The sequence below is a fragment of the Scyliorhinus torazame genome, chromosome 8, assembly GCF_047496885.1.
Source record: "Scyliorhinus torazame isolate Kashiwa2021f chromosome 8, sScyTor2.1, whole genome shotgun sequence".
Classification (NCBI taxonomy): domain Eukaryota; kingdom Metazoa; phylum Chordata; class Chondrichthyes; order Carcharhiniformes; family Scyliorhinidae; genus Scyliorhinus; species Scyliorhinus torazame.
In genome coordinates, this window is record NC_092714.1 from 78455537 (window position 1) to 78480442 (window position 24906).

Consider the following 24906-nt stretch of genomic DNA (forward strand, 5'->3'; position numbering starts at 1 on the left):
CTCATGTCCTGCTTCCCACACTAAACGTTTTATGGTGTGGGGAGCGTATGATCATGACCAAATGGCTTGATAACCAGCCAAATTGACCCTCGGTTGTCAATTTAGATAAGGTGGGTGAGCTGCTGAATTGCCCTTCCCCAACTCGATTTATGGGTCAGAGCTTGGGGGTGGGTGGGAAGGTTTTGGGATGGTGTGCACTCCGTTTTATGTGCTCCCATGCGGAAACACGCTCACCAGGGGCATGTAAGATTGAGCCCACTATCTCTGCAGCCATCCTTTTTTAAACACTGATGTAGATCACCTGTACAAACTTTTACAGTCTGATTTTATGTTCCATGCTGGTTTACTCTCATATTCTACTTTCCTTTCTTTTCGTGGTCCTCCTTTGCGGATTTCTAAAATACTCCCTATCCTCAGGCTTATCGTTTTTTGAACAACTTTATGCACCTCTTCCTTTGATCCAGTGCAATCCTTGAATTACTTTATTAACCACAGTTGGAGTACTTGCCTTGCTGATTTTTTTGTGCAATAAAGGAATGTGCTTTTGTTGTAAACTGTATATTTTTATTCTATTGTCATACAGTTTCTCCTTATACCTTCATAGTTTCCCTTGTTTAGATTTGACTCTGAATGACATCACTTTCAAACTTAATGTAAAATTCTATTGTAATATCGCCACTGTTTCCGAAAGACTCCTTTACATCATCCGCCTTTTTTCTTTGCGCAATACTGGATCTAAAATAGCACGTTCCCGAGTTGGTTCCTTAACATCCGTCGCTAGAAAACCATCTTGCATTATAAGAATTTGTCATCTACAATGTTCGTTCTTACTAGGTTTACCCAGTTTATATGTAGATTGAAATCCCCATGATTACTCTGTTACCTTTGTTACACACGCCACTAAATTCCTGATTTTATATTGCAATAGCACTGCTGTTTGATCTATAAACAACACCCAGCAATGGTTTCTGCTCCTCACTGTTTCTAAGTTCCATTCAAACTGATTCTACATCTTGATCTTTAAAACCAAGGTCATCTCTCACTACAATAGTAATTCTAATGCCCTCTTTAATTAACAGAGCTACCCCACCACCTTTTTCCTAGCTTCTTGTCCTTCCCGTAGGTCATATATTCTTTTCCAGCTTTGGTTTCCTTGCAGCCACATCTCTGAAATGGCTATCATGCCATACATATGAATTTCTTTTTGAGCTCACAATTCATCTGTTTTATTGTGAATGCTGTGGGCATTCGGACACAGCGCCCTTAATTCCATTTCTTTACTATTTTTGTAAACTCTGGCCCTATCCTTTGGCGCGCACACCATCCCTTCCTGTCATACTCTGATTATCATTACCTTTTATTGTTAACTTGATCTGTTACCGTTCATTTCTCTTTAATTTACTCAATCTCCCCCACGTGATTTCCCACCTACCCTTACTGGTGTCCAGTAAGGGGGGTGCGGTTTGCTGATGGTGACTGTTCCCTTGCTTTCAGACTGGCTTGATGGGGGTGATGGTGGTCATCTTGGGTGGGCTTGGAGCTGGCGCAGCTTGAACCCTGCTAGACTGCCTCGGGGGATATGGCTGATCCTGGGAAGGAGGGGTGGTGGGTCAGAGACCCACTGTCCGGATGATTACATGGAATGTGAGGGGTTAGAATGTCCCAGGTGTTGGCCACCCGAAGAGTTTGAAAGCTGATGTGTTTTTTTTACAGGAGACCCATTTGAGAGTAAGTGTACCAAATTGGGATGACAATGGAATTTATTAAGAAGGTGCTGGCCTTTGTTCCAGATCTCGATTCGCATCAGTTAATTATGGCGGGAGGACATCAGTTGTGATCTGGATCCTAGGCTGGATAGATAGAGTCCCAATTCCTTGACTGCATCAGGGGTGGCAAAGGAGTTGTTGGTGTTCATGGACAAGATGAGAGGGAGGGGGTGGACGCAGACCCGTGGAGATTTAGGTACCGAGCGATTCCTATCCAAGGTATCTCGCCTTCATCGAGTTTACTCCCGAATTGATTTCTTTGTGATGGGCAGGCCTCTACCTCCTGGGGTTAGAGGGCCGGGGTGCTCGGCGATCATTATTTCAGATCTTACCCCACATTATGTGGACTTGTTGTTGGAGTCAGGTCACCCCGTGGAGGTTGGACACAGTGTTGCTTGCTTATCAGGGATTTTGCGAGCAGGTAATGTCTGCTATTGAGTTGCCAGACACGCTTTCTTTGATTCCGATTCTGAAAAAGGACAAGGATCCCACGGAGCATGGGTCAGACCAACCCATTTCTCTGTTAAATGCTGATACTGAGGTGTTGGCAGTTCATTTACAGCCCTGCCTGCTGGGGGTGATTTCTGAGGAGGGGCAGCATGGTAGCCTTGTGGATAGCACAATTGCTTCACAGCTCCAGGGTCCCAGGTTCGATTCTGGCTTGGGTCACTGTCTGTGCGGAGTTTGCACATCCTCCCCGTGTGTGCGTGGGTTTCCTCCGGGTGCTCCAGTTTCCTCCCACAGTCCAAAGGTGTGCAGGTTAGGTGGATTGGTCATGATAAATTGCCCTTAGTGTCCAAAATTGCCCTTAGTGTTGGGTGGGGTTACTGGGTTATGGGGATAGGGTGGAGGTGTTGACCTTGGGTAGGGTGCTCTTTCCAAGAGCCGGTGCAGACTCGATGGGCCGAATGGCCTCCTTCTGTACTGTAAATTCTATGACTATGAGAGAGGGTTTCGTAACGGCCGGCAGTTGTTGGCAAACATTAGGAGATTGTTGAATGTGGTGTTATTTCCCTCCTTAGTGACAGTCAAAGGTGATTATTTTGATGGACGTGGAAAAAGCATTAAGTGGGGGTACCTCTTTGAGATTTTGGAGCAGTTTGGCTTTAGGGTAAAATTTATATCTTGGAGTAGGCTTTTGTATAGGGCCCCACTGCAAGTATCCGCACTAATGTCCTGAGCTCAGGGTACCTTCAACTAAACAGGGGTACAAGGCAGGGGTGCCAATTATCTCTATTGTTGTTTGTCTTAACGTTGAGCTGCTAGCCATTGTGCTGCTGTCAACTATCAGTTGGAGGGGAATAGTGTGTGGAGGTATGGAACATAGGGTGTCCTTGTATGCAGATTTGCTGATATATATCACAGACCCACTCTCCAATGTGGAGGGGATATGGAGGTGCTCTGGGAGTTTGACTCCTTTTCAGGGTACAAGCTAAACTTGGGCAAGAGTGAATTTTTTCCAATGAACCCCCTGAGAATGGGAGTGGATCTGGGGAGGCTACTGTTTTGTCCGGCCAGCACTAGTTTCTGGTATCTGGGAATTTGGGTGGCCCATGATTGGGCCTTGCTCCATAAATGTAACTTGGTCAGCTTGGTGGATGGGGTGATGGCTGATTTGAAGAGGTGGGATGCCCTTCCGCTGACTTTGGCGGGAAGGGTACAGAGGTGAAGATGAATGTTCTTCGAAGGTTTTTATTTTTGTTGCAGTGTCTCCCAGTCTTTCTTTCTGAGGCTTTCTTTGATAGGGTCAATAAGTCAATACCTACCTCTGTTTGGGTGAGTAAGATCCCAGAGCATTTCTGCAAAGGGATAGACGATCATTGAGGGGGGGTTCATACTATCTCATCTGCTGTGTTATTACTGGGCGGATCAGAAGGTGGAGGGGTAATTTAAAGATCTGGATCTATATGGGGGCGGATGGAGGCTTTGTGCATTGGATCGAGTATGAGAGCTCTTGTTACTACTTTGCTCCCGTTCTCTCTGATAAAAGCTTCGTTGAGCCCAGTGATAATCACCCTTTGAGGATTTGGAATTAATTGAGGCAGCATTTTAAAGTAGGCTCTATGTCAGTTGTGATGCAACAGATAACTAAAAGTATTTTTAAAGAAAAACAAAATGTTTATTCTATGAATCCAGTTAACATTTTATAAACACACAGTAAACAGTTTGTCAACTACCAACCCTGACCACCCCTCAAAAGATACAGTACTCTATAGATAACCCGTAATAACTTCCCAAACAACATCCATAAGTTAAACCCTTTTTAAATAAAGCCAACAGGTTTAAATTCTCTACAGAAACAGGTATTACTTTGAAATCATCAAGTGATTTGGAGACCGTCTTTAGATTGCAGAGAGATATACAGCTTCTTGTTTGAATGCAGCTCTCCAACTCTGAAAACGAAACTAAACACACTGAAGCTGCCAGCTCAAAATGAAAGTAAAAGCCAGACAGACAGCACAGCTCCACCCACACACTGACATCACTGCAGCTATTTGATAAACACCCATTTCTTAAAGGTACATCCACCTGACACTGGTGAGTGGGGTATTAGAAGGGGATGCCGGTTGTTTTGGTGAATGTGTGTGCACCGAATTGGGACAATGTAGGTTTTATGAGGGGGTTACTGGCAGCAGTCCCGGACTTGGCCACGCACCAGTTGATTATGGGAGGAAATTTCAATTGTGTCCTAGAACCGAGGGTAGATATGTCGAGCCCCAGGTCAATGGGTAGAATACGAATGGCAAAGGAGCTGGATGGGTTTATGGAAACGATGGGTATGGTGGACCCCTGGCTCTTCAAGAAGCCAGAGGGGAAGGAAGTATTCCTTTTTCTCACATGTGTATAGGGTGCATTCAAGAATAGACTTTTTTGTGGTTGGGGTGGAGGGGGCAGAATATGCGGGGATGGTCATCTCGGATCTTGCGCCCAGTGGCTGGAGATCAGGACGGGAGCAGAGGCCACGGTGGAGGCTCAATTCGGGATTGTTGGCAGGTGGAGGTTTTGTGACAAAGTGCGGGCTGTGATTAAAGATTATGTAGAATTGAGCCAAATCAGGGAGGGGTCGGCGGCCATGTTTTGGGAAGCGCTAAAAGCGGTGGCCCGAGGGGAGATTATCTCATTCAAGGCACATGTGAATAGGGAAAGGAGGGAGGATTATGAACGGCTAAGAATGAGATAGTGGGGGTAGAAAGGGAGTGCTCAAGGGCGCCCACCATGGAGGGATTGGTGAGGTGCAAAAAAATTACAGGGGCAATTTGATAGTTTGACGATGGGGAGGGCGGTAGGACAACTGTGTAAGGCAATGGGGTGCAGTACGAATACGGGGAGAAGCCGAGTCGAATGTTAGCACATCAGCTATGGAGGCAGGCCGCATCCAGAGAAATATTGAAGATACGGACTGGGGCAGGGGATGTGGTGTCGGAGCTGGGGAAGATAAACGAGGTGTTTAGGGATTCCTCTAAGGAGTTGTACAGGGCAAATTCTCATGCGCAAGCATGAGCCTGATACAGTTCAAGGTGGTACATAGGGCACACATGATTTGGGCAAGAATGAGTGGTTTCTTCCAGAGAGTAACAGACGAGTATGAGAAGTGTGGGCGAGGACCAGCGAATCATGTTCATGTATTCTGAGGCTATGAAACATTGGGGAGATTTTGGGCGGGAGTGTTTGCGGCACTAACCAGGATAGTGGGGGTATGGTTAGCACTGCTGTCTCATGGCTCCAAGGTCCCAGGTTCGATCCCGGCTCTGGGTCACTGTCCGCGTGGAGTTTGAACATTCTCCCCGTGTTTGCGTGGGTTTCACTGCCACAACCCAAAGATGTGCAGGATAGGTGGATTGGTCATGCTAAATTGCCCCTTAATTGGAAAAAATTAATTGGGTACTCAAATTTACTTCTTAAAAAAAAAAAGGATAGTGGAGGTAGAGGTTGAGCCGGATCCATTGGTGGAGATATTTGAGATATCGGAGAAGCTGGAGCTAATGAAGGAGAGGAAGGCTAATGTTGTGGCCTTCGCCTCTCTGATTGCCCGTCAGAGAATTCTGCTCGAGTGGCGGTCAGCAACGCCACCGGGGCTGGCGGCTTGGCTGGGGGACCTATATTTCTTCAGTTGGAAAAGATTAAGTACGAATTAAGGGGTTCAGCGGAGGGCTTTGAGGCGGGGGGTTGTTCGTGGCCGTGTTTGAGGAGCTGTTTGTCGCAGGGGAGTGAGGTGGTGGGAGGGAGATGGGGGGTGAAAAGGGGGAAAATGTGTACAAACTATATAGTTGTATGTTGGGGAGTTTGTTCCACAAATTGTTTATGTTTTATCATCTTTTATATACGTTTGGAATAAAACACTTTTTTTTTTTAAATAAAGAGGAAATGGGAGCACAAGCTGGGTTTGGTCTTGGGGTGGGGGGGTGGGGGGGGGAGTTGTGTGGAGTCAGGAACTTGATAGGGTTAACTTTACTCCCTTGTGTGTAAGGTTTAAAGTCTGATACAGTTCAAGGTTGTGTAGAGGGCATACGCACATATGAGTAGATTCTTCTCTGGGGTGGAGGACTGGTTTGACTGGTGCTACAGGGTGCTGGTGAATCACACGCACATGTTCTGGTCCTGCCCCAAGCGTGTTAATTTTTGGGTCTCCTTTTTTTTTTTTAAAACAATGTCAGATTCTGGGTGTTAGGTTGGAGCCTGCCCATTGGTGGCCATTTTTGGCGAGTCGGACTCACTGGGGCTGCAGGCAGGGACGAAGGCCTTTGTCAATAATCTGGAGGCGAGTTTTGGGTGGAGGGACACGGAGCCACCAAAACTGGTGTGGGTGAGTGACCTGGCGGAGCTCCTACAGAGAAAATCGTAGGGTCGGTTGAAGGGTTTGCCCAAAGGTGGAAGTCATTCATCGACTTCTTCAAGGAGAATTGAGATGTCGGAAGGAGGAAGTGGGGGGGGGGGGGGGGGGGGAGAGAGAGAGAGAGAGAGAGAGAGAGAGAGAGAGAGAGAGAGAGAGAGATAAAGGAGCTAAAATGGGGAAGGCAGGACGGGAAGAGGGTTTGGGGATGGGCTTTACTCAAGGTAGCAGCTGTTCATTGCCTTTTTCAGGGTGCTGGTTACTGTCAGCTGTTGGGAGGGGTGGTGAGTATTAGGGTCTTTTGTGGTGGTGGGGGAGTTGTGGCGAGGATAGTCTTGGTATAAAACTGGGTTGGGATTGGCTGTGAGGTGTTGGGGATATTTTAGTAATGTTGAAAATTTTGTCTTCATAAAAATATAATTTTTTTAAAATTCTGGCCCCCATCTGTGGCAACCACCTATTTGCTCCATCAAGTTTAGATATGATGTTTAGGTTTTAGGGATCTATTTGTGGAGGGGCAGTTTGCTAGCTTGGAGGTATTATCAACAATGTTACAACTTTTGGGGCAAACTTGTTCCATTACCCCCAAGGACATGATTTTGTTCGGAAGACTTTTCCCACATTCCCCTTGGCTCAGCAACCCTCCTAGTTGAGTAGGATCCTATCGCTTGCAGGGTCTGGTGGGGAGAGCATTTCCAGCATCTATGGGCAAACCTTGTCGACGGAGGTAGCCCCACTAGATGTGGGCAAAATGGGAGGGAGAACTGGGGCATATTTTAGATGGGGACGTGTGGTGTGAAGCCCTTTGCAGGGTGAGCTTCACGTCCTCCTGTGCATGACTCCATCTAATTCAGTTCAAGGTACTACACAGGGTTCACCTAAGTAAAGCTAGGATGAGGGATTTCTTTTTGGGAGTGGAGGACAGGTGTGAGTAATGTTCTTTGGGACCTGCTAATCACACTTGTATGTTCTGGTCATGTCCCAGAATGGCAAGCTGTTGGGTTTCCTTCTTTAACACTATGTCAATGATTCTCAACATTGATCTGGAGCCTTGTCCTTTGGAGGCCATTTTCGGGTATTGGACCCGACTGGGTTGCAGACAGCATTGAAGGCGGATGCTCTCGCCTTTGCCTCGCTGATAGCCCAGAGGCGAGTTCTGCTGGGATGGATATCTGCTGCTCCGCCAATCACCTCAATCTGGTTGGAATGGAATTTTTACACCTGGAGAAGGTCAAGTACACTGACAGGGGGTCGGTCGAAGGGTGCTACCTGACGTGGCAGCATTTCATTTCCTACTTTAAAGAATTAATCACAATCAACTGGTAGTGGGGTTAATTCTTATTGTTGGGGAAAGGGGGCAGCACGGTGGCGCAGTGGTTAGTGCTGCTGCCTCACGGCGCCGAGGTCCCAGGTTCGATCCCGGCTCTGGGTCAGTGTCCGTGTGGAGTTTGCACATTCTCCCCGTGTTTGCGTGGGTTTCGCCCCCACAACCCAAAGATGTGCAAGGTAGGTGGATTGGCCATGCTAAATTGCCCCTTAATTGGAAAAATGAATTGGGTACTCTAAATTTTTAGTTGTTGGGGAAAGGGCATTTCTATCCTGGGTGGGCTTTGGTTGAACATAGAACATACAGTGCAGAAGGAGGCCATTTGGCCCATCGAGTCTGCACCGACCCACATAAGCCCTCACCTCAACCCTATCCCTGTTACCCAATAACCCCTCCTAACCTTTTTGGACACTAAGGGCAATTTAGCATGGCCAATCCACCTACCTTGCACATCTTTGGACTGTTGGTTCTGTTTTTCTAATATTGTACTTTGTAACATCTATTTTTCAAGTTGATATTGTGTATTTTGTTTGTTATAAATGAAAATTGTTTAATAAAAATATATTTTAAAACAATATTGGCTAACATGAGGACTGGGGGCAAGTTGGGTGATCATTTAGTGGGAATAGAATCGCGAGAGCAGGAGATGTCTCGTGGACATGATGAGCGTGGAGACGGCATAAGGGGATACAGGAGAGAAACCATAGAAATATGCACATTCAGAGTTAGGGCAGGGGGGAACAAAGAACAAAGAAAAGTACAGCACAGGAACATGCCCTTCGGCCCTCCAAGCCTGCGCCGACCACGCTGCCCGTCTACACTAAAATCTTCTACACTTCCGGGGTCCGTATCCTTCTATTCCCATCCTATTCATGTATTTGTCAAGATGCCCCTTAAACGTCACTATCGTCCCAGCTTTCACCACCTCCTCCGGCAGCGAGTTCCAGCCACCCACTACCCTCTGTGTAAAAAAACTTGCCTCGTACATCTCCTCTAAACCTTGCCCCTCTCACCTTAAACCTATGCCCCCTAGTAATTGACCCCTCTACCTGGGAAAAAGCCTCTGACTATCCACTCTGTCTATGCCCCTCATAATTTTGTAGACCTCTATCAGGTCACCCCTCAACCCGTCCGGCGTTCCAGTGAAAACAAACGGAGTTTATTCAACCTCCTCATAGCTAATGCCCTCCATACCAGGCAACATCCTGGTAAATCTCTTCTGCACTCTCTTTAAAGCCTCCACATTCTTCTGGTAGTGTGTCGACCAGAATTGAACACTATACTCCAAGTGTGACCTAACTAAGGTTCTATACAGCTGCAACATGACTTGCCAATTCTTATACTCAATGCCCCGGCCAATGAAGGCAAGCATGCCGTATGCCTTCTTGACTACCTTCTCCACCTGTGTTGCCCCTTTCAGTGACCTGTGGACCTGTACACCAAGATGTCTCTGACTGTCAATACTCTTGAGGGTTCTACCATTCGCTGTATATTCCCTACCTGTATTAGACCTTCCAAAATGCATTACCTCTCATTTGTCTGGATTAAACTCCATCTGCCATCTCTCCGCCCAAGTCTCCAAAATCCTGCTGTATCCTCTGACAGTCCTCATCGCTATCCGCAATTCCACCAACCTTTGTGTCATCTGCAAACTTACTAATCAGACCAGTTACATTTTCCTCCAAATCATTTATATATACTACGAACAGCAAAGGTCCCAGCACTGATCCCTGCGAAACACCACTAGTCACAGCCTTTCAATCAGAAAAGCACTCTTCCATTGCTACTCTCTGCCTTCTATGACCTAGCCAGTTCTGTATCCATCTTGTCAGCTCACCTCTGATCCCCTGTGACTTCACCTTTTGTACCAGTGTGCCATGAGGGACCTTGTCAAAAGCCTTACTGAAGTCCATATAGACAACATCCACTGCCCTCCCTGCATCAATCATCTTTGTGACCTCTTCGAAAAACTTATCAAGTTAGTGAGACACGACCTCCCCTTCACAACACAGTGTTGCCTCTCGCTAATACAACCCCTTGCTTCCAAATGGGAGTAGATCCTGTCTCGATGAATTCTCTCCAGTAATTTCCCTACCAGTGATGTAAGGCTCACGGGCCTGTAGTTCCCTGGATTATCCTTGCTACACTCCTTAAACAAAGGAACAACATTGGCTATTCTCCAGTCCACCGGGACATCACCTGAAGACCGTGAGGATCCAAAGATTTCTGTCAAGGCCTCCGCAATTTCCTCTCTTGCCTCCTTCAGTATTCTGTGTTGGACGTTTTAGTTGCTGTGAAATGAAGAGTCTAAAGTTCTTGTTCCTTTTCACCAAACACCATTTATTTCACTTCCACAGCCTCTGCACAAAACTCTTAACAACACACCACCTCACAGAGGCCACCTGAAGCCCCTTTACATATCAGTGTCAATTAATGGATACTTAACATAAATGAGACAACTAATTGCAATGTCTCTTAACCCATTACTTAACAGTCTCCCCTTCCTTGGAGAAAAAAAATAATTAGGTGAAAACAAAATGTCAAGAAACTCAAAAACACACACATGATGTCCCACCTTTTTTTTTTGTTTGGACGAGAAAGAAAAAAACAACAGCCACAGAAACAAGCGCCCTTCATTAACAATATCCAAAAGTTTCTGTGAACTCGCCCCTCTTTTCGTAAAACAGTCTGACAGTTTATAGCTCCTGTCGACCCATTTAATTTTTGTTATTTCCCCTCTGTCCAACATCTGCTTCAAACTTGCGATGTCTATCCGTAACCTCTTTTCATTGACACTTTTTGTAGAGTGCACATTTTCCCACAGGGATTTATTGTCAATGTGACAGACAATAGGTATATTACCCAAATCCCCTAATCCCAAAATTTCTGTCAATATCATACTGAAATAAAAAGCCATATCCACCGCCTCTACAAGGCTTAGCGTCTCAGCAGCCAAAGTGCTTTTCACCACTCTCCTTATTTTCTTTGTTTCCCACACAAGTGGGCAACATTTACCATTGTTCCCCAAAAGGAAAATTATAAAACCTCCTGCGCTTGAAACCCCATCACATAAATTTGCGTAGGACGCATCACTATAAACTATGAGTTTCAAGTGCTTAAGGTCACCTAAAACCGGGAACTTCAAAACCCACTCCTGCATTTTTAGTTTGGCCAATGCTTTATTTGCTCTTATTATGTCTTCCACTTTGGGATCATTCATTTTTGTACTCAACTCTAAGACATCAAAACTCAGGTCCAGTCTAGTCTGTCTACCTAACCAGTTCAGTTGCCCAATTAAACTTCGCAGTTGCTCTTTTTCTATCTTTGAAACCATTGCGTCTTTTTGTGAAACTCGGCCATGACCAATTGCTATTGGGCTGATGCTTTCCAAATAAGATTGCCGAAGTAAAGTTGCCCCTAACTTAGTCTGTCCAATTTCCAGTCCAATATATTTAAATGCACCTGAAGCCCCTTTACATATCAGTGTCAATTAATGGATACTTAACATAAATGAGACAACTAATTGCAATGTCTCTTAACCCATTACTTAACAGTCTCCCCTTCCTTGGAGAAAAAAAATAATTAGGTGAAAACAAAATGTCAAGAAACTCAAAAACACACACATGATGTCCCACCTTTTTTTTCCTCAAACCAGAGATTACAATAGCTTCAAAATCATTAGTCCCACCCCACAAAAAATCATCGACATGCATCATAAAAATGCCAGAAAGATTTCCTTTATAGTGCCAGTAAAACATTGCAGGACCTGCTTTCAACTGGCAACAGCCTAACTTTAACAAAACTGACCTTACTGAAAAATACCAGACTCTAGATGCATCGTTTAATCCATATACACATTTGTTCAACTTCCAGAGTACCCCTTCTGTGTTAGCTGCTTCTTTAGGAGGACGGAGAAAAATGTCTCTCTGGAGCTGATGACCCTGCAAAAATGCAGCTTTTATATCTATACATTTGCATTCCCATGTCTTTGTGGCTAATAGAGCCAAGAAGATCTTTAAAATAACCTTTCCTGCTGTAGGTGAATCTACCCTTAAATCCTGATCTTCTAAGTTTTCTTCAAGTCCCCTTGCCACGAGCCTGGCCTTTGCCTTATAAATTCCATCCGGAAGAACCTTTTCCGTGCAAATCCATCTGTGGGATAGAGCTCTTTGTCCCCTATCCGGTACTTCCGTGTATACCCCAAATTCACTCCAAATAACTTTTTCATCTAATTTATTTGAAGCCACCAAAATCTCATGTGCATGTGGGCTTCTACTCCTATTAGTATTCGTAGTCTTACTCATGTTCCGAGACCTTCACAAACTACGTCCCCTCTCCCGCCTGGTATCTCGTTCTGTACTGCTACTGCTTGATCTTTCCCTTCTGCTGTGGGATGTCCTTTCAATAATACTCGACCTTTTCCTGCGGACCGGTTCACTATCCGATGTACTATCTGAACTGGCACTGCGTTTCTGTGCCCTCCATTTTTGAACTTTGTTTTCCCAATCCATTGTCTTGACTCCTTCCCCTGAATGCTATACATTCAACCAATGTTTATACTTTCCAGTGGCCTTCCCTGCTCTACTAATAACAGTTGCATCCGTCCATTGACTAGACCCTTCAGGCAAATATGTCACTTTTGTACCAACTTTTGGCAGTTGCCCTTTCGGAAAAATGGCCTGTTTTAATTCACCAGAAGTGTTGTGTTCCTCCACAGGAACCCTGTCTATATCAGTTAATTGGTCCTCATAGTTCTGTAACACATGCGTACCAGATGACTCTGGTTCCTCGTCATGTCTGCCTGCTCTGTCTAAATTTGAAAATTTGTAATCTGTGCCCATTATCCTTGATGAATGGACCCTAACAGTTTGATTAACATGTTGCAAAATAATTGTTTTGCCACCTATGCCTATGATCTTCCCTGGGTCTTTCATTTCATTAGACTTGTCTCTCTTATAGTATACCATGTCTACTTGCTGAAAACGGCATCTGATGGCCGTACGTTATGTCTTAAAGCTCTGAATTCTTTCAGAGACTTCTGCTTCCAAAAAAGCTTTTCTCCTGCTATGTAATGCATTTAAATGTTCACCAAAACCAGAGCTAATTGTAGTCCCCTCCCAAGCTGGAGGCTGGTCATCCAAAATGGATGGAATTTTAGGATTTCTACCAAACACTAATTGATAAGGACTATAGCCCCCAACCATCAGCAATTAATTCTTTGCATGTACTGCCCATGCTAAAGCTGAATTTAACCTGCAATTTGGTCGATCTGCCAAAATTTTCCGAAGCAGGTCATCGATGACAGCATGATTTCTTTCGCAGACACCATTAGTAAATGGGCTTTCTGCAGCCGTATTCATAACTCTGATATTCATGTTTTCACACATATCCCTAAACTCATCACTAGCAAATTCTCCCCCATTGTCTGGAAGGAATTTTGCCGGTGGACCCATTCCTGTCCCTAACCATTTTTCCACGATTTGATCCAGAATTACTCTCTTTTCTTTACTTCGTACAATCGTTGATTGACTAAATCTGGTTGCTAAATCTACAAAATGCAAAATAAACATATTATTTGCTTTATCCCAGATCTTAAGGTCCATGGCCACAATGTCGTTAAAATCCCTGGCCAAAGGTAGGGTTACTATCGGTCGTGCTGGTGTCCTTCTGTACTTCCTACAAACTTCACAGCGGTCACTAACATGTTCTATCAGTTTAGTATAGTCGTCATCCCTTACCCCTGCATCCTTTAATAAATGTTTCAGCCTCCGAGGAGACGGATGTGCAAATTGCCTATGCAGTTTTAATACCACAAGCGTTTTATCAGCTAAAGTCCCATTTTCAACTGCCATTAACACATCCTTAACCACTCTACTTGAAAAATTATTTGTCAGTAATGGAATACAATAGTGTCCCGACTGTGTAAATTGTAAGTCCACCGTCTTTCCAAAAACTGTTGCCGTATCCTGTTCCATATCCAGTTTCATGTGTGCCTTCTTCATCGATGGTCTGCTCAGAAGCAAAGGTATCTCACTTGATACAACATCCGTGCTAATGAAATTATTCACTCCGGCAATATTGCAAGGGATCACCACTCTTTTCAGCGACTTCAGAGTATTATGAAAATGAAAATCACTTATTGTCACAAGTAGGTTTCAAATGAAAGTTACTGTGAAAAGCCCCTAGTTGCCACATTCCGGAGCCTGTTCGGGGAGGCTGTTACGGGAATTGAACCGTGCTGCTGGCCTGCCTCGGTCTGCTTTCAAAGCCAGCGATTTAGCCCTGTGCTAAACAGCCCCAACATCCCCAAACCTGAAACTTGTGGAACTTTCAAATTCCTTAACCTTGTTACGATTTTCAGCATTCAAAGAGTCCAGATAACATTTTAACCAGTCAATTCCACACACAGTAGATGTGCAGCCACTGTCCAATACAGCAGAGTCGAAGGATTCTGCAACCAACACCCTCATTACCGGCGTAAAACTGCTTGTCAATAGGACAGTGCCTTCTTTCTGGTCACTATCTTTTTCCTCTTCTGACTCTTCCGTGTCATGTGTCGCTTCAAACACTCTATCATAACGAGTTGGACAGTTGAAAGCATAATGGTATTGAGAGTCACATCGAAAACATCGATTTATCATGCCCCGTGCATTTCTGGGGTTCATCTTCCTATTGTAGGTTCTAACTGGGTTTCTGTCTTCATAATTTCCTTGTCTCGGTCTCCGTCTATAGTCTTGAGCCCTGTTCGGAGCCATACGATTTCGCCATCCTGTTACTAGTGTATCTTCCATATTCTGCTTTATTGCAGGCTGACCTATTTGGGTCATCAGAGCCATCGGAATCTAATGTTTCCCCAGAAACTTTTGTGAAGCTTTTGTCATCTGTTCGAATAAGGTATCCTTATCAGTAAACTGAACTCCTGTCAAAACCAGGAGCCTATCCATGTTGCTCACTCTAGCACAGTCAAGTAATTTAAAGGCCAACACAGACTGTGGAAATTCCAGATTGTGTTTCTGCAGCCTTTTATATAGTCTGCCAAATTCCATTATATAGTCTTCCATGGAGATATCCTCCATTTTCCAGAACTTATCAAAATCCGACCATGCTTCATACGCACTTAACAAGTCATATTTCTTATAAATCTTATCGATATAATGTAATAAAGTCTCCAGACCTTCTTCTGAGTCTAACTCTTCCAATTCCAGCTCAGAAAGCACTTTGTTTCGGATTTTACGGCCATATGGTAGAGAAAGAGCCAATGCCATACCTTGTTTTCTCTTTCCCACAGCTGTTACTTTAGCCCACATAACTACTGCACTTCTCCATTGATCGTACGATTCCCTTTCAGAAAATAAAGGAAGATAGTCATATCCAGCCATCTTTACCCTGGGTTCAGCCATGTATCTTTTTTTTTTCCTTCTCACTCACTCCTTGGTTTGATCAGGACAAGTTGTATCTTTCAACCCTTCACATTTACACAGCAACCATCCTCTGCTACCATTATTAGACGTTTTAGTTGCTGTGAAATGAAGAGTCTAAAATTCTTGTTCCTTTTCACCAAACACCATCTATTTCACTTCCACAGCCTCTGCACAAAACTCTTAACAACATACCACCTCACAGAGGCCACCTGAAGCCCCTTTACATATCAGTATCAATTAATGGATACTTAACATAAATGAGACAACTAATTGCAATGTCTCTTAACCCAATACTTAACATTCTGGGGTAGATCCCATCAAGCCCTGGGGACTTATCCACCTTAATATTTTTCAAGTTGCCCAACACCTCATCTTTTTGGATCTCAATGTGACCCAGGCTATCTACACACCCTTCTACCGACTCAACATCCACCAATTCCTGCTCTTTGGTGAATACTGATGCAAAGTATTCATTTAGTACCTCGCCCATTTCCTCTGGCTCCACACAAAGATTCCCTCCCCTGTCCTTCAGTGGGCCAACCCATTCCCTGACTACCCTCTTGCTTTTTATGTACGTGTAAAAAGCCGTGGGATTTTCCTTAACCCTATTTGCCAATTACTTTTCGTGACCCCTTTTAGCCCTCCTGACTCCTTGCTTAAGTTCCTTCCTACTTCCCTTATACTCCACACAGTCTTTGTCTTTTCCCAGCCTTCTAGCCCTGACAAATGCCTCCTTTTTCTTTTTGACGAGGCTTACAATATCCCTTGTTATCCAAGGATCATGAAATTTGCCATATTTATCCTTCTTCCTCACAGGAAAATGCCAGTCCTGAATTCCTTTCAACTGACACTTGAAAGCCTCCCACATGTCAGATGTTGATTTGCCCTCAAACATCCGCCCCCAATCTATGTTCTTCAGTTCCTGCCTAATATTGTTATAATTAGCCTTCCCCCAATTTAGCACATTCACTCTAGGACCACTCTTATCCTTGTCCACCAGCACTTTAAAACTTACTGAATTGTGATCACTGTGTGGAACATTAGACAAACTTTGGCCAGGTGGGAAGGAGGAGACAGAGACGTGGCAGAGGCAACTGATTGGATTGTCTCTATCTTAATAACAAAGAAATCCTCACAATTACTATTGGAGGGTGAGGGTGATAAAGGTGTTCAAGAAGACAATTTGCAGTAAAGGAAATAAGTTGGGAGTTACCTTTGCATTCCAGGATGATCCTGGAATATTGAGTAGTTTTAGCAGATTTATTCCAGCCATATCGCACAGTGATTGACTAAACCAGTTGGCCACCATATCCCTTCAAATCTGCAGACCTCAGATTTGAGAAAGCGGCGATTTGGCCGGGGGGGCAGGGGCAGGGTGAGAGTAAGTAATGGTTTTATTGGTAATTAGGGTGGAGAGGTGAGTGTGTGGGTGAGAACATCAGTAGCTGCAGAAATGATTTTTGGTGAACAGAACCAATAGGCTAAACAATTGGAATTTTGCAAATGAAGGGATTTTTTTTTTTTTTTTTTTGAGCGATGAATGGCAGTTCTAAATTAATCGATCATGTAAAAAGCATTATGGTTGGCTTTTTCAAACTAAGCACATAGCATTTGTTCAATGGCATAGGATTTCTCGTAACTAGTGGTTTGCTTTTTTCAGTAGATATTTGACCTGTATACTTGGCTGGTGCAAAATATGTAGCTCAATCTAACTCTGATTAATGATCTCCTCAAAGCATTTTTAACTCACCAGAGTTTGTGATTCCAGATATTAAAGTAAGCTAAATAATCTGTTTAAAATTGCTGGTATGGTTGTTAAGTTTAAACGTACAAAATTCTGGTAAACCAGTTAGAGGATTGCAAATTTGATCCCTCACACTGCTTTTGATTCAGCAGAAAGTAACACTGCTGGCTTAAGGTTTATGCTATTCATGGCAGTGCATTTTTGAGATATAATAATATAATTACCTATCATCCAGATTATCTTAATGTTGTGCCTCACTGACCTATTTTTTAATTAAGTTGTTTTCTGTTATGCTCAATTTTATTACAAAGGCGATGTGACTGCAATGTTAGTTTAAAAAAACAAGTATATTGCAAAATGATCTTGATAAAGTAATGTTCTTTGTAACTTCACTGGAAATGCTACTCTCAGAAGAAAATATTGAATACAGTATTTTGCACGTGAAACTATGTGACAAAAATGTTTCCTAGACACAAGTCTATATTGATTCAAGTAGAAAAAGCATATTGGGGAACATCTCTAGATTCAAAACCAGTGTCATCTTCATTTAACATTTCATGAAATCAAGCTCTATTTTGTTGTGAACAGTTTCCAGATCAGACCACCCAGCTAAGGTGGAATGTGCAGTTCTGTTTGACAATTCCTCCTAGTGCTCCACCAATTGCTCCACCAGGAACACCTGCAGTAGTGCTGAAATCCAAAATGCTGTTCTTTGTAAGTAGAGCTACCATGTTTATTTTGCATTTATTGCAGTCGATGGTCAAGAGATTGTAACTCATTAACTGTGAGAGACTGTTGGGATTGGTGGCACAATAATATGAATATTAAACAAAGTGCGTTGGCTTTCATAATCTAGGATGATGGTACCAACAGTAGAGGGAATATAAGCATGTTAGATGGGTGTGTTGATGACTAAGCATGTCAACACATAGGGGACACTGTCTTATCCCAAACTTCAAATATCAATGTACCTAGAGGAGTTCTTTATTTATTCTTCTGCCATTGCTGATTCTACTGTCATTTGAGACTTACCTTCAAACTGGCATTGTGTCATAGCTCAATGTACTTCAGCTGTTACCGTCTATGGCCAAAGTTTTCTGAGTTGGCAACTCATTTTGCATTGCTTCAAATGAATCTTTGGTGTGTCCTTGAAATGCTTTTGTTGTGTGCCATGCTTTCTTCTACCTTCTACCAGTTTTACACAAATCAGTTGGTTTGGCAAACATACACCATCCATCCTAACTCATCTAGCCCAACAGAGCTGATCACTGAATATCATGGCTTCAATGCTGATGCCGGTTCAATTAGCAGGTTCTAGTCCTTCGTTGTTGGTGACATTGTCCTGCCGCCTAATACAAAATGAGGTACAAGGGTGTCTGGTGAAAGCTTTCTTTCTACCTGTTGAATGTGCTTTATGTAAAGTGTCAACATTTCACATCCCGAAAGGAGATTTTCCTTCAGTTTAGTGCCTGCCTTGATACGGCATGCTGATTTCATTCTTTGTCTGTGCATATGTATTTGTACAACACAAAAACAGGCCATTTGGTCCATGTGATTCATGCCAGTGTTTATGCTGCACATAAGACTACCAAAAGTAGTGTTTGCTCTCTATATGCAAGTCATGAATTCCTTATTATTCTTTGCGCCAACAGATAATACACTTCCAAGAAAGGCGAACTCATTGACCACGTGCTATTTGGCTATCCGTAGTGCTTGATGATATAACCTATAACTTTCTGAGAGCTGGTTGATGCATTACTTCAGTATTCAGGCCAAAGTAACCATGTAACTGTCAGCAAAATCTGCAAGTCTCTTCATCAGCACATGGTCCACTTTGCAATGCGCTGTCATTAACAAGCAGAATTTCATGTACAAATTTGTTTCGAGACTGTCATCAATACTCAGTCTTGATAGATCAGACATTTACACTATTGTGTATATTTATATCCAAAATCCAACTTTTAAGGTCCCAGCTGTTTCATCTAGTGGAGCAGCAAAAGAATTAATAAAACAAGGCCTCATGCATATCTACAACATTGAGTTTGACCACTTTAGATTGTGGTGACATCCTGATCCACTCCTGCATCACACTCAACTCTCCTTCCCATGCACCTTCCCTTGCAATCGCAGAAGGTCCAACACCTGTTCTTTACCTCCTCCCTCCTCACCATTCAAAGCCCCAAGCAGCGTTTCACTTACACATCCTTCAGTTTGGTCTGTTGTATTCCCTGCTCCCAATGGAGTCATCTCTACATTGGGGAGACTAGGTGACCGCTTTGAAAAACATAGTCGGTCAGTCTGCAAGCATGACCCCAACCTTCTTGTTGCTTGCCATTTTAACTCCGTATCTTGATCTCATGCCCACATGTCCATCCTTGGCCTGCTGCAATGCTCCAGTGAAGCCCGGCGCAAGCTGGAGGAGCAGCATCTCCTCTTCCGGTTTGGCACGTTGCAGCCCTCAGGACAACATTGAGTTCAACAGCTGTAGATTGTGATCTTTCTCCTGCATCTTAAACCCCCTCTTTTTAAATACCGCCCGCACACACACACCTCAGGCGGCATCTGTCTTTTGTTCTTAAAGTTGCTACTTTATGTTGCAAATTCTCTCTGCTGCACTTTAATATCTAACACAGTCTCCCTCCTTTCAGTTCTGAGAAAGAGCCAAACAGACTTGAAACATTAACACTGCTTTGGCTCATTACAGATGCTGCCAGACCTGCTGAGTTTTTCCAGCATTCTAGTATCTGCGGTATTTTGCTAATTTCCCTGTGCAATACTGGAAACAGTTTACAAATTACATTATGAGCATGGCACAGATTATATTATAAAACCAAAAGGAAGAAAATTGTTCTGGAACTGGATGTTGAAGTCTGTGTTTGCGAAACCAAATTTAAGATTTTCCTTTTGTTTTATCTGTGCTTTTCACCCAACCCTCAACACTCCAAAAGCTGCAACTCACTCAGCGACTAACAGTTCCACAAGAACCAATCAGCATAATTGTGCCAATTGTTTATGACATGGCAACAGGGGCTACACAACAAGCTGATATTCCAAGACCACAGAACACATCAGGAGCAGCTGCCTCAATGGTTAGCAACATCTTGAGGAGGTTTTCAGAAGTGCACCAGCCACCGCAGGGTAAACTAAAACTTGTTCATTTTCTGGATGTCTGTCTGTCATCATTCCATTATTTATTACAAATGCAAAAAAGAAGCCATGATAAGTTTAACTGTGTAGCAACACTGAATAAATGTTTGGGTTAGAAATTTAGATATTTTATGTAAACTTAGGCATGTTTCCAGTATCTATGTTGCTTCTTTTTACGATTCCATAGATAATCTTTTTTTAATAATCATTATTGTCACAAGTCGGCTTGCATTAACACTGCAATGAAGTTACTGTGAAAATCCCCTAGTCGCCACATTCCAGCTCCTATTCGGATAAACAGAGGGAGAATTCAGAATGTCCAAATTACCTAACAGCACGTCTTTCGGGACTTGTGGGAAGAAACCGGAGCACCCGGAGGAAACCCACGCAGACACAGGGAGAACGTGCAGACAGCGACTCAAGCCGGGAATCGAACCTGGGACCCTGGAGCTGTGAAGCAACAGTACTACCCACTGTGCTACCGTGCTGCCCTTTTGCCCAAGTAATAGTCAATCTTGTGTAAGAGCCAAGCCCCACCTGATTTTTGACCCAAAAATCAACTCTCTTCCTACTTGCAACCCGCTTGTCACTGAAATCAAACTCACCCTTGTGCAAACCTTCTCATTCAAAGGCAACTGATCAGCTACTCGTGTCTGCTCAGAATAATAAAAATACGTTTTGCCTCCTTTTGTGTTAGTTCTGGTGGCAGGGTTGGCGGGAATAGTCTCTAACCTGGCAGAACTGCAATCTGCTGTAAAACAGCTAGATAGCAAGATGATGGGTGAGGGTGGATTTCAACCCTTGTGTAAGTCGACCCCCTACATTTTGCCTAAAAATTGGTCTCAAAAACCTGGCTTTTACATAATTATATATGGTATTCACCTTTCACCTCATCCTCTGCTGGCTGTTAAGGTCTGATTTGAAATCAGATTGTTAAATTTCAGGTGGGCATGACCCCACAGCATATATTAACCCTAATTTAGCACTAGTTGGCAAGTAAAATTACAGTCTCTATGGCAGATGACCACAACATGCCACATTTGAGAAATGGCAGAAAATGTTGCATGCTGGCACAGTGGTCAGCATTGCTGCCTCACAGCACCAGGGACCCAGTTTCAATTACGGCCTTGGGTGACTCTGGAGTTTGCATTTTCTCTGTCTGTCTGCGTGGGTTTCTTCCGGGTGCCCCGATTTCCTCCCACAGCCCAAAGATGTACACGTTAGCTAGGGTTACAGGGATAGGGCAGGGGTGTGGACCTGAGTGGGGTGCTCTTTCGGAGTGTTGTTGTAGACTCGATTGGCCAAAAGGCCTCCTTCTGCACTATAGGGATTTTGGGTTCTATGATGTAGAGTGCACTTTTGTGAAGGTTAGATACTATACCTGAGCTGAGAGCATTTGCTGACACTGGTTCACTGATTTGGATAATGGCCTCTCTAGAAGCACTAATATATCTTTCAAAATGCAGTGCATATTAATTAACAGTTGGTTTTAAATGTAACAGTTCCTTACCTGGACTTTACCAATGATCATTCAGTTAAATGAGGAAAGGGCAGCATGGTAATGTGGTAAGCATTGCTGCCTCATGGCACCAGGTTCGATCCCGGCTCTGGGTCACTGTCCATGTGGAGTTTGCACATTCTCCCGTGTTTGCATGGGTTTCGCCCCCACAACCCAAAAGATGTGCAGGGTAGGTGGATTGGTCATGCTAAATTGCCCCTTAATTGGAAAAAAATGAATTGGGTACTCTGAATTTATTTTTTAAAAAGTTAAATGACGAATTCATATTTGGGTGTCTAAATGGAACCCGATGCTTTGTTGCTTCACATTTCTGAAACAGCCATTTTCTTTTATTTTCCGGTTTTCTTCATGTTTGTAATCATTTTTTTTTTCTTTAAATTTAGAGTAGCCAATTATATTTGTTTCCAATTAAGGGGCAATTTAGCATGGCCAATCCACCTACCCTGCACATCATTTTGGGTTGTGGGGGTGAGACCCACGCAGACACGGGGAGAATGCATGTTTGTATCATAAATAAAACCTTGTCCTTCATTATAATGCAGTAATCATAACTGGTATGTTAAAGAGCACATTTCACCGAACAGAGCATGTTCATTATTTTTTTAAAATCCTTCTTGTTAACTTATCGGATTGTAGTAGTCACTTGCTCCCTTTTGTGCAGTTTCTAATATTAACAATGTTACTTTTTCAGGTGACTGCACAATCTATGCAGCAGTGAGGGAATTGATGGCAAACCTAACACTGCCCCCTGGGGGTCGACAGTAATGCACTACAGCCTGCCTTAGGAGTCCTTCAAGTGAAGAAGAAAGGATTGAGTACAACATAATTAGGTGGACAGTGTGTGATGCAAAACAAAATCAAGGATTATCAAAATCATGCTCCAACATGACTTGAGAGCATGATATAATTTATTCTTCAGGGATGAACTTCTTCCATCAAAAGATACATTCATGACTTTGTTTACCTGCTGTTATATGGTGTATTTTATAAACTGCATTTCAAGGAAAATATGAATCAGAAAGATTCCTGTTTGGTTGAGTTAGATTTAACCATTCTGTAATATTTACGAGGAGAAGATCATTAGGTTATGACAATGTGAAGAATATTTTTTAGAAAATGCAAATCTGTCAATTTTCACATGTTCTGGCAAAATAGCTCGAGTTCTATTCATTCTCAAACTTATTTGTTACCTTGGTTGTTGTAAAGTAAATTGTGAAACTTTAAAGTAATGGAGCTGTATTTTTAATATGACTGCTTTAAATCTTTACAGAAAAGTTGGGTTCTTTGGTCATATTGCCTTAGAAACCATATTTAATAAACAAGCAGATAAAACCACCATCCCATGTAACACCTTATTCATACGACATTGATAATGTGTACTCCTGGGTGCGGCAGCAAATGTTTGGTTGTACAATTGCACTATGTTTTTTTTCTCACCCCTCATTGTCTTTTCTGAAATGCTTAAATAATTCGGTAAGTATTTCTATTATTTTTATCTACTTTTTATTGCTACCTTGTTTAACAGTAATTTTGACAACACAACTTCAAAACAGTTTCTTTATTTTGATGAGGTGATATTCAGAAGGCTGCACAGCAACAGAATTTATGTTTTAATTTTAAAGTCATACCTTGGCTGATTAGTGATGAGTTTGAGCATAATTATTGAAGTTATATCAAAGTGCTGTTTCATATTGTCTCTCATAGGTGACTCAGAATCGTCTAGTGTTCATTGTGGTATCTGTTGTTATCTTGAGCATAAAGTTTAGTTGCCCTCTCCTTCATTCTCTGCATGCTTTCTTCGCTCCTAATACTCTACGCCTGATCCACTATATCTCGCTTTTCCAACCCCTGTCATGTGCTGCATTCCTTTCTGTTCCTCCCCCTTTACTGTCTGCCTTTCATCATAAGAACTAGGAGCAGGAGCAGGCCATCTGGCCCTTCGAGCCTGCTCCGCCCCATTCAATGAAATCATGGCTGATCTTTTGCAGACTCAGCTCCACTTCCCCGACCAAACACCATAACCCTTTATTCTTCAAAAAACGATCTATCTTTATCTTGAAAACATTTAATGAAGGAGCCTCAACTGCTTCACTGGGCAAGAAATTCCATAGATTCACAACCCTTTGGGTGAAGAAGTTCCTCCTAAAGTTAGTCCTAAATCTACTTCTCCCTATTTTGAGGCTATGCCCCCTAGTTCTGCTTTCACCTGCCAGTGGAAAAACCTGCCGCATCTGTCCTATCTATTCCCGTCATAATTTTATATGTTTCTATAAGATCTCCCCCGCATCCTTCTAAATTCCAACAAGTACAGTCCCAGTCTACTCAACTTCTCCTCGTAATCCAACCCCCTCAACTCTGGGATTAAGCTAGTGAATCTCCTCTGCACACCCTCCAGCGCCAGTATGTCCTTTCTCGGGCATGGAGATCAAAACTGAACACAATACTCCAGGTGTGGCCTCACTAACACTTTATACAGTTGCAGCATAACCTCCCTAGTCTTAAACTCCATCCCTCTAGCAATGAAGGACAAAACTCCATTCGCCGCCTTAATCACCTTTTTTGATTTTGTTTCCCTACTTCAATCCATCATTAGTCCTCAGACAACCTTCTCTTCCTGATGATCCAGGCTTGAGTCCTCTTGAACAAACTCATCTGTACACTCATTGCCCTCTCTTTGCACTCTCGGCCCATTGTGGCTTCTGCTGTCTTGAGCAGCAATCTTAATTCTCCTAACCTCTGTGTCCTTTCTTTGCTCCTTCCACCACCTGCTTATTGGAGTTAACATCACCAACCTCCTTTTAGCTCACATGCAAGATGTTGGATTCAGCTGTTGGATGACACCACACACTCTTCCCTGTGGAGCATCATACTTGTTCATCGAGGTCCTGGTGATCTTATTATCTTACTATGGATAGTTGTTTTTTTTTTCATTTAGAATACCCAGTTCTTTTCCAAATTAAGGGGCCATTTACGTGGCCAATTCACCTATGAACATCTTTTTAGGGTTGTGGGGGCGAGACCCACGCGGACACTGGAAGTATGTGCAAACTCCACACGGACAGTGACCTGGGGCCGGGATCGAACCCGAGTCCTTGGCGCCGTGAGGCAGCAGTGCTAACCACTGCACCGCCACTCCGATTACTGATAATTG

General features: G+C 43.3%; 1 protein-coding gene across 1 annotated transcript in view; it reads left to right on the forward strand.

Moving 5' to 3' along the window:
* med14 (mediator complex subunit 14) overlaps positions 1-23090 on the forward strand; it is a 128220-nt gene extending 105130 nt beyond the window's left edge. Inside the window, exons 29-31 of the mRNA XM_072513866.1 lie at positions 17678-17803; positions 20038-20227; positions 22447-23090. Coding sequence (XP_072369967.1) covers positions 17678-17803; positions 20038-20227; positions 22447-22520 — 390 coding nt within the window. The 3' untranslated portion in view covers positions 22521-23090. The remainder of the gene's footprint in view (positions 1-17677; positions 17804-20037; positions 20228-22446) is intronic.
* The last annotated feature ends 1816 nt before the right edge of the window (positions 23091-24906 follow it).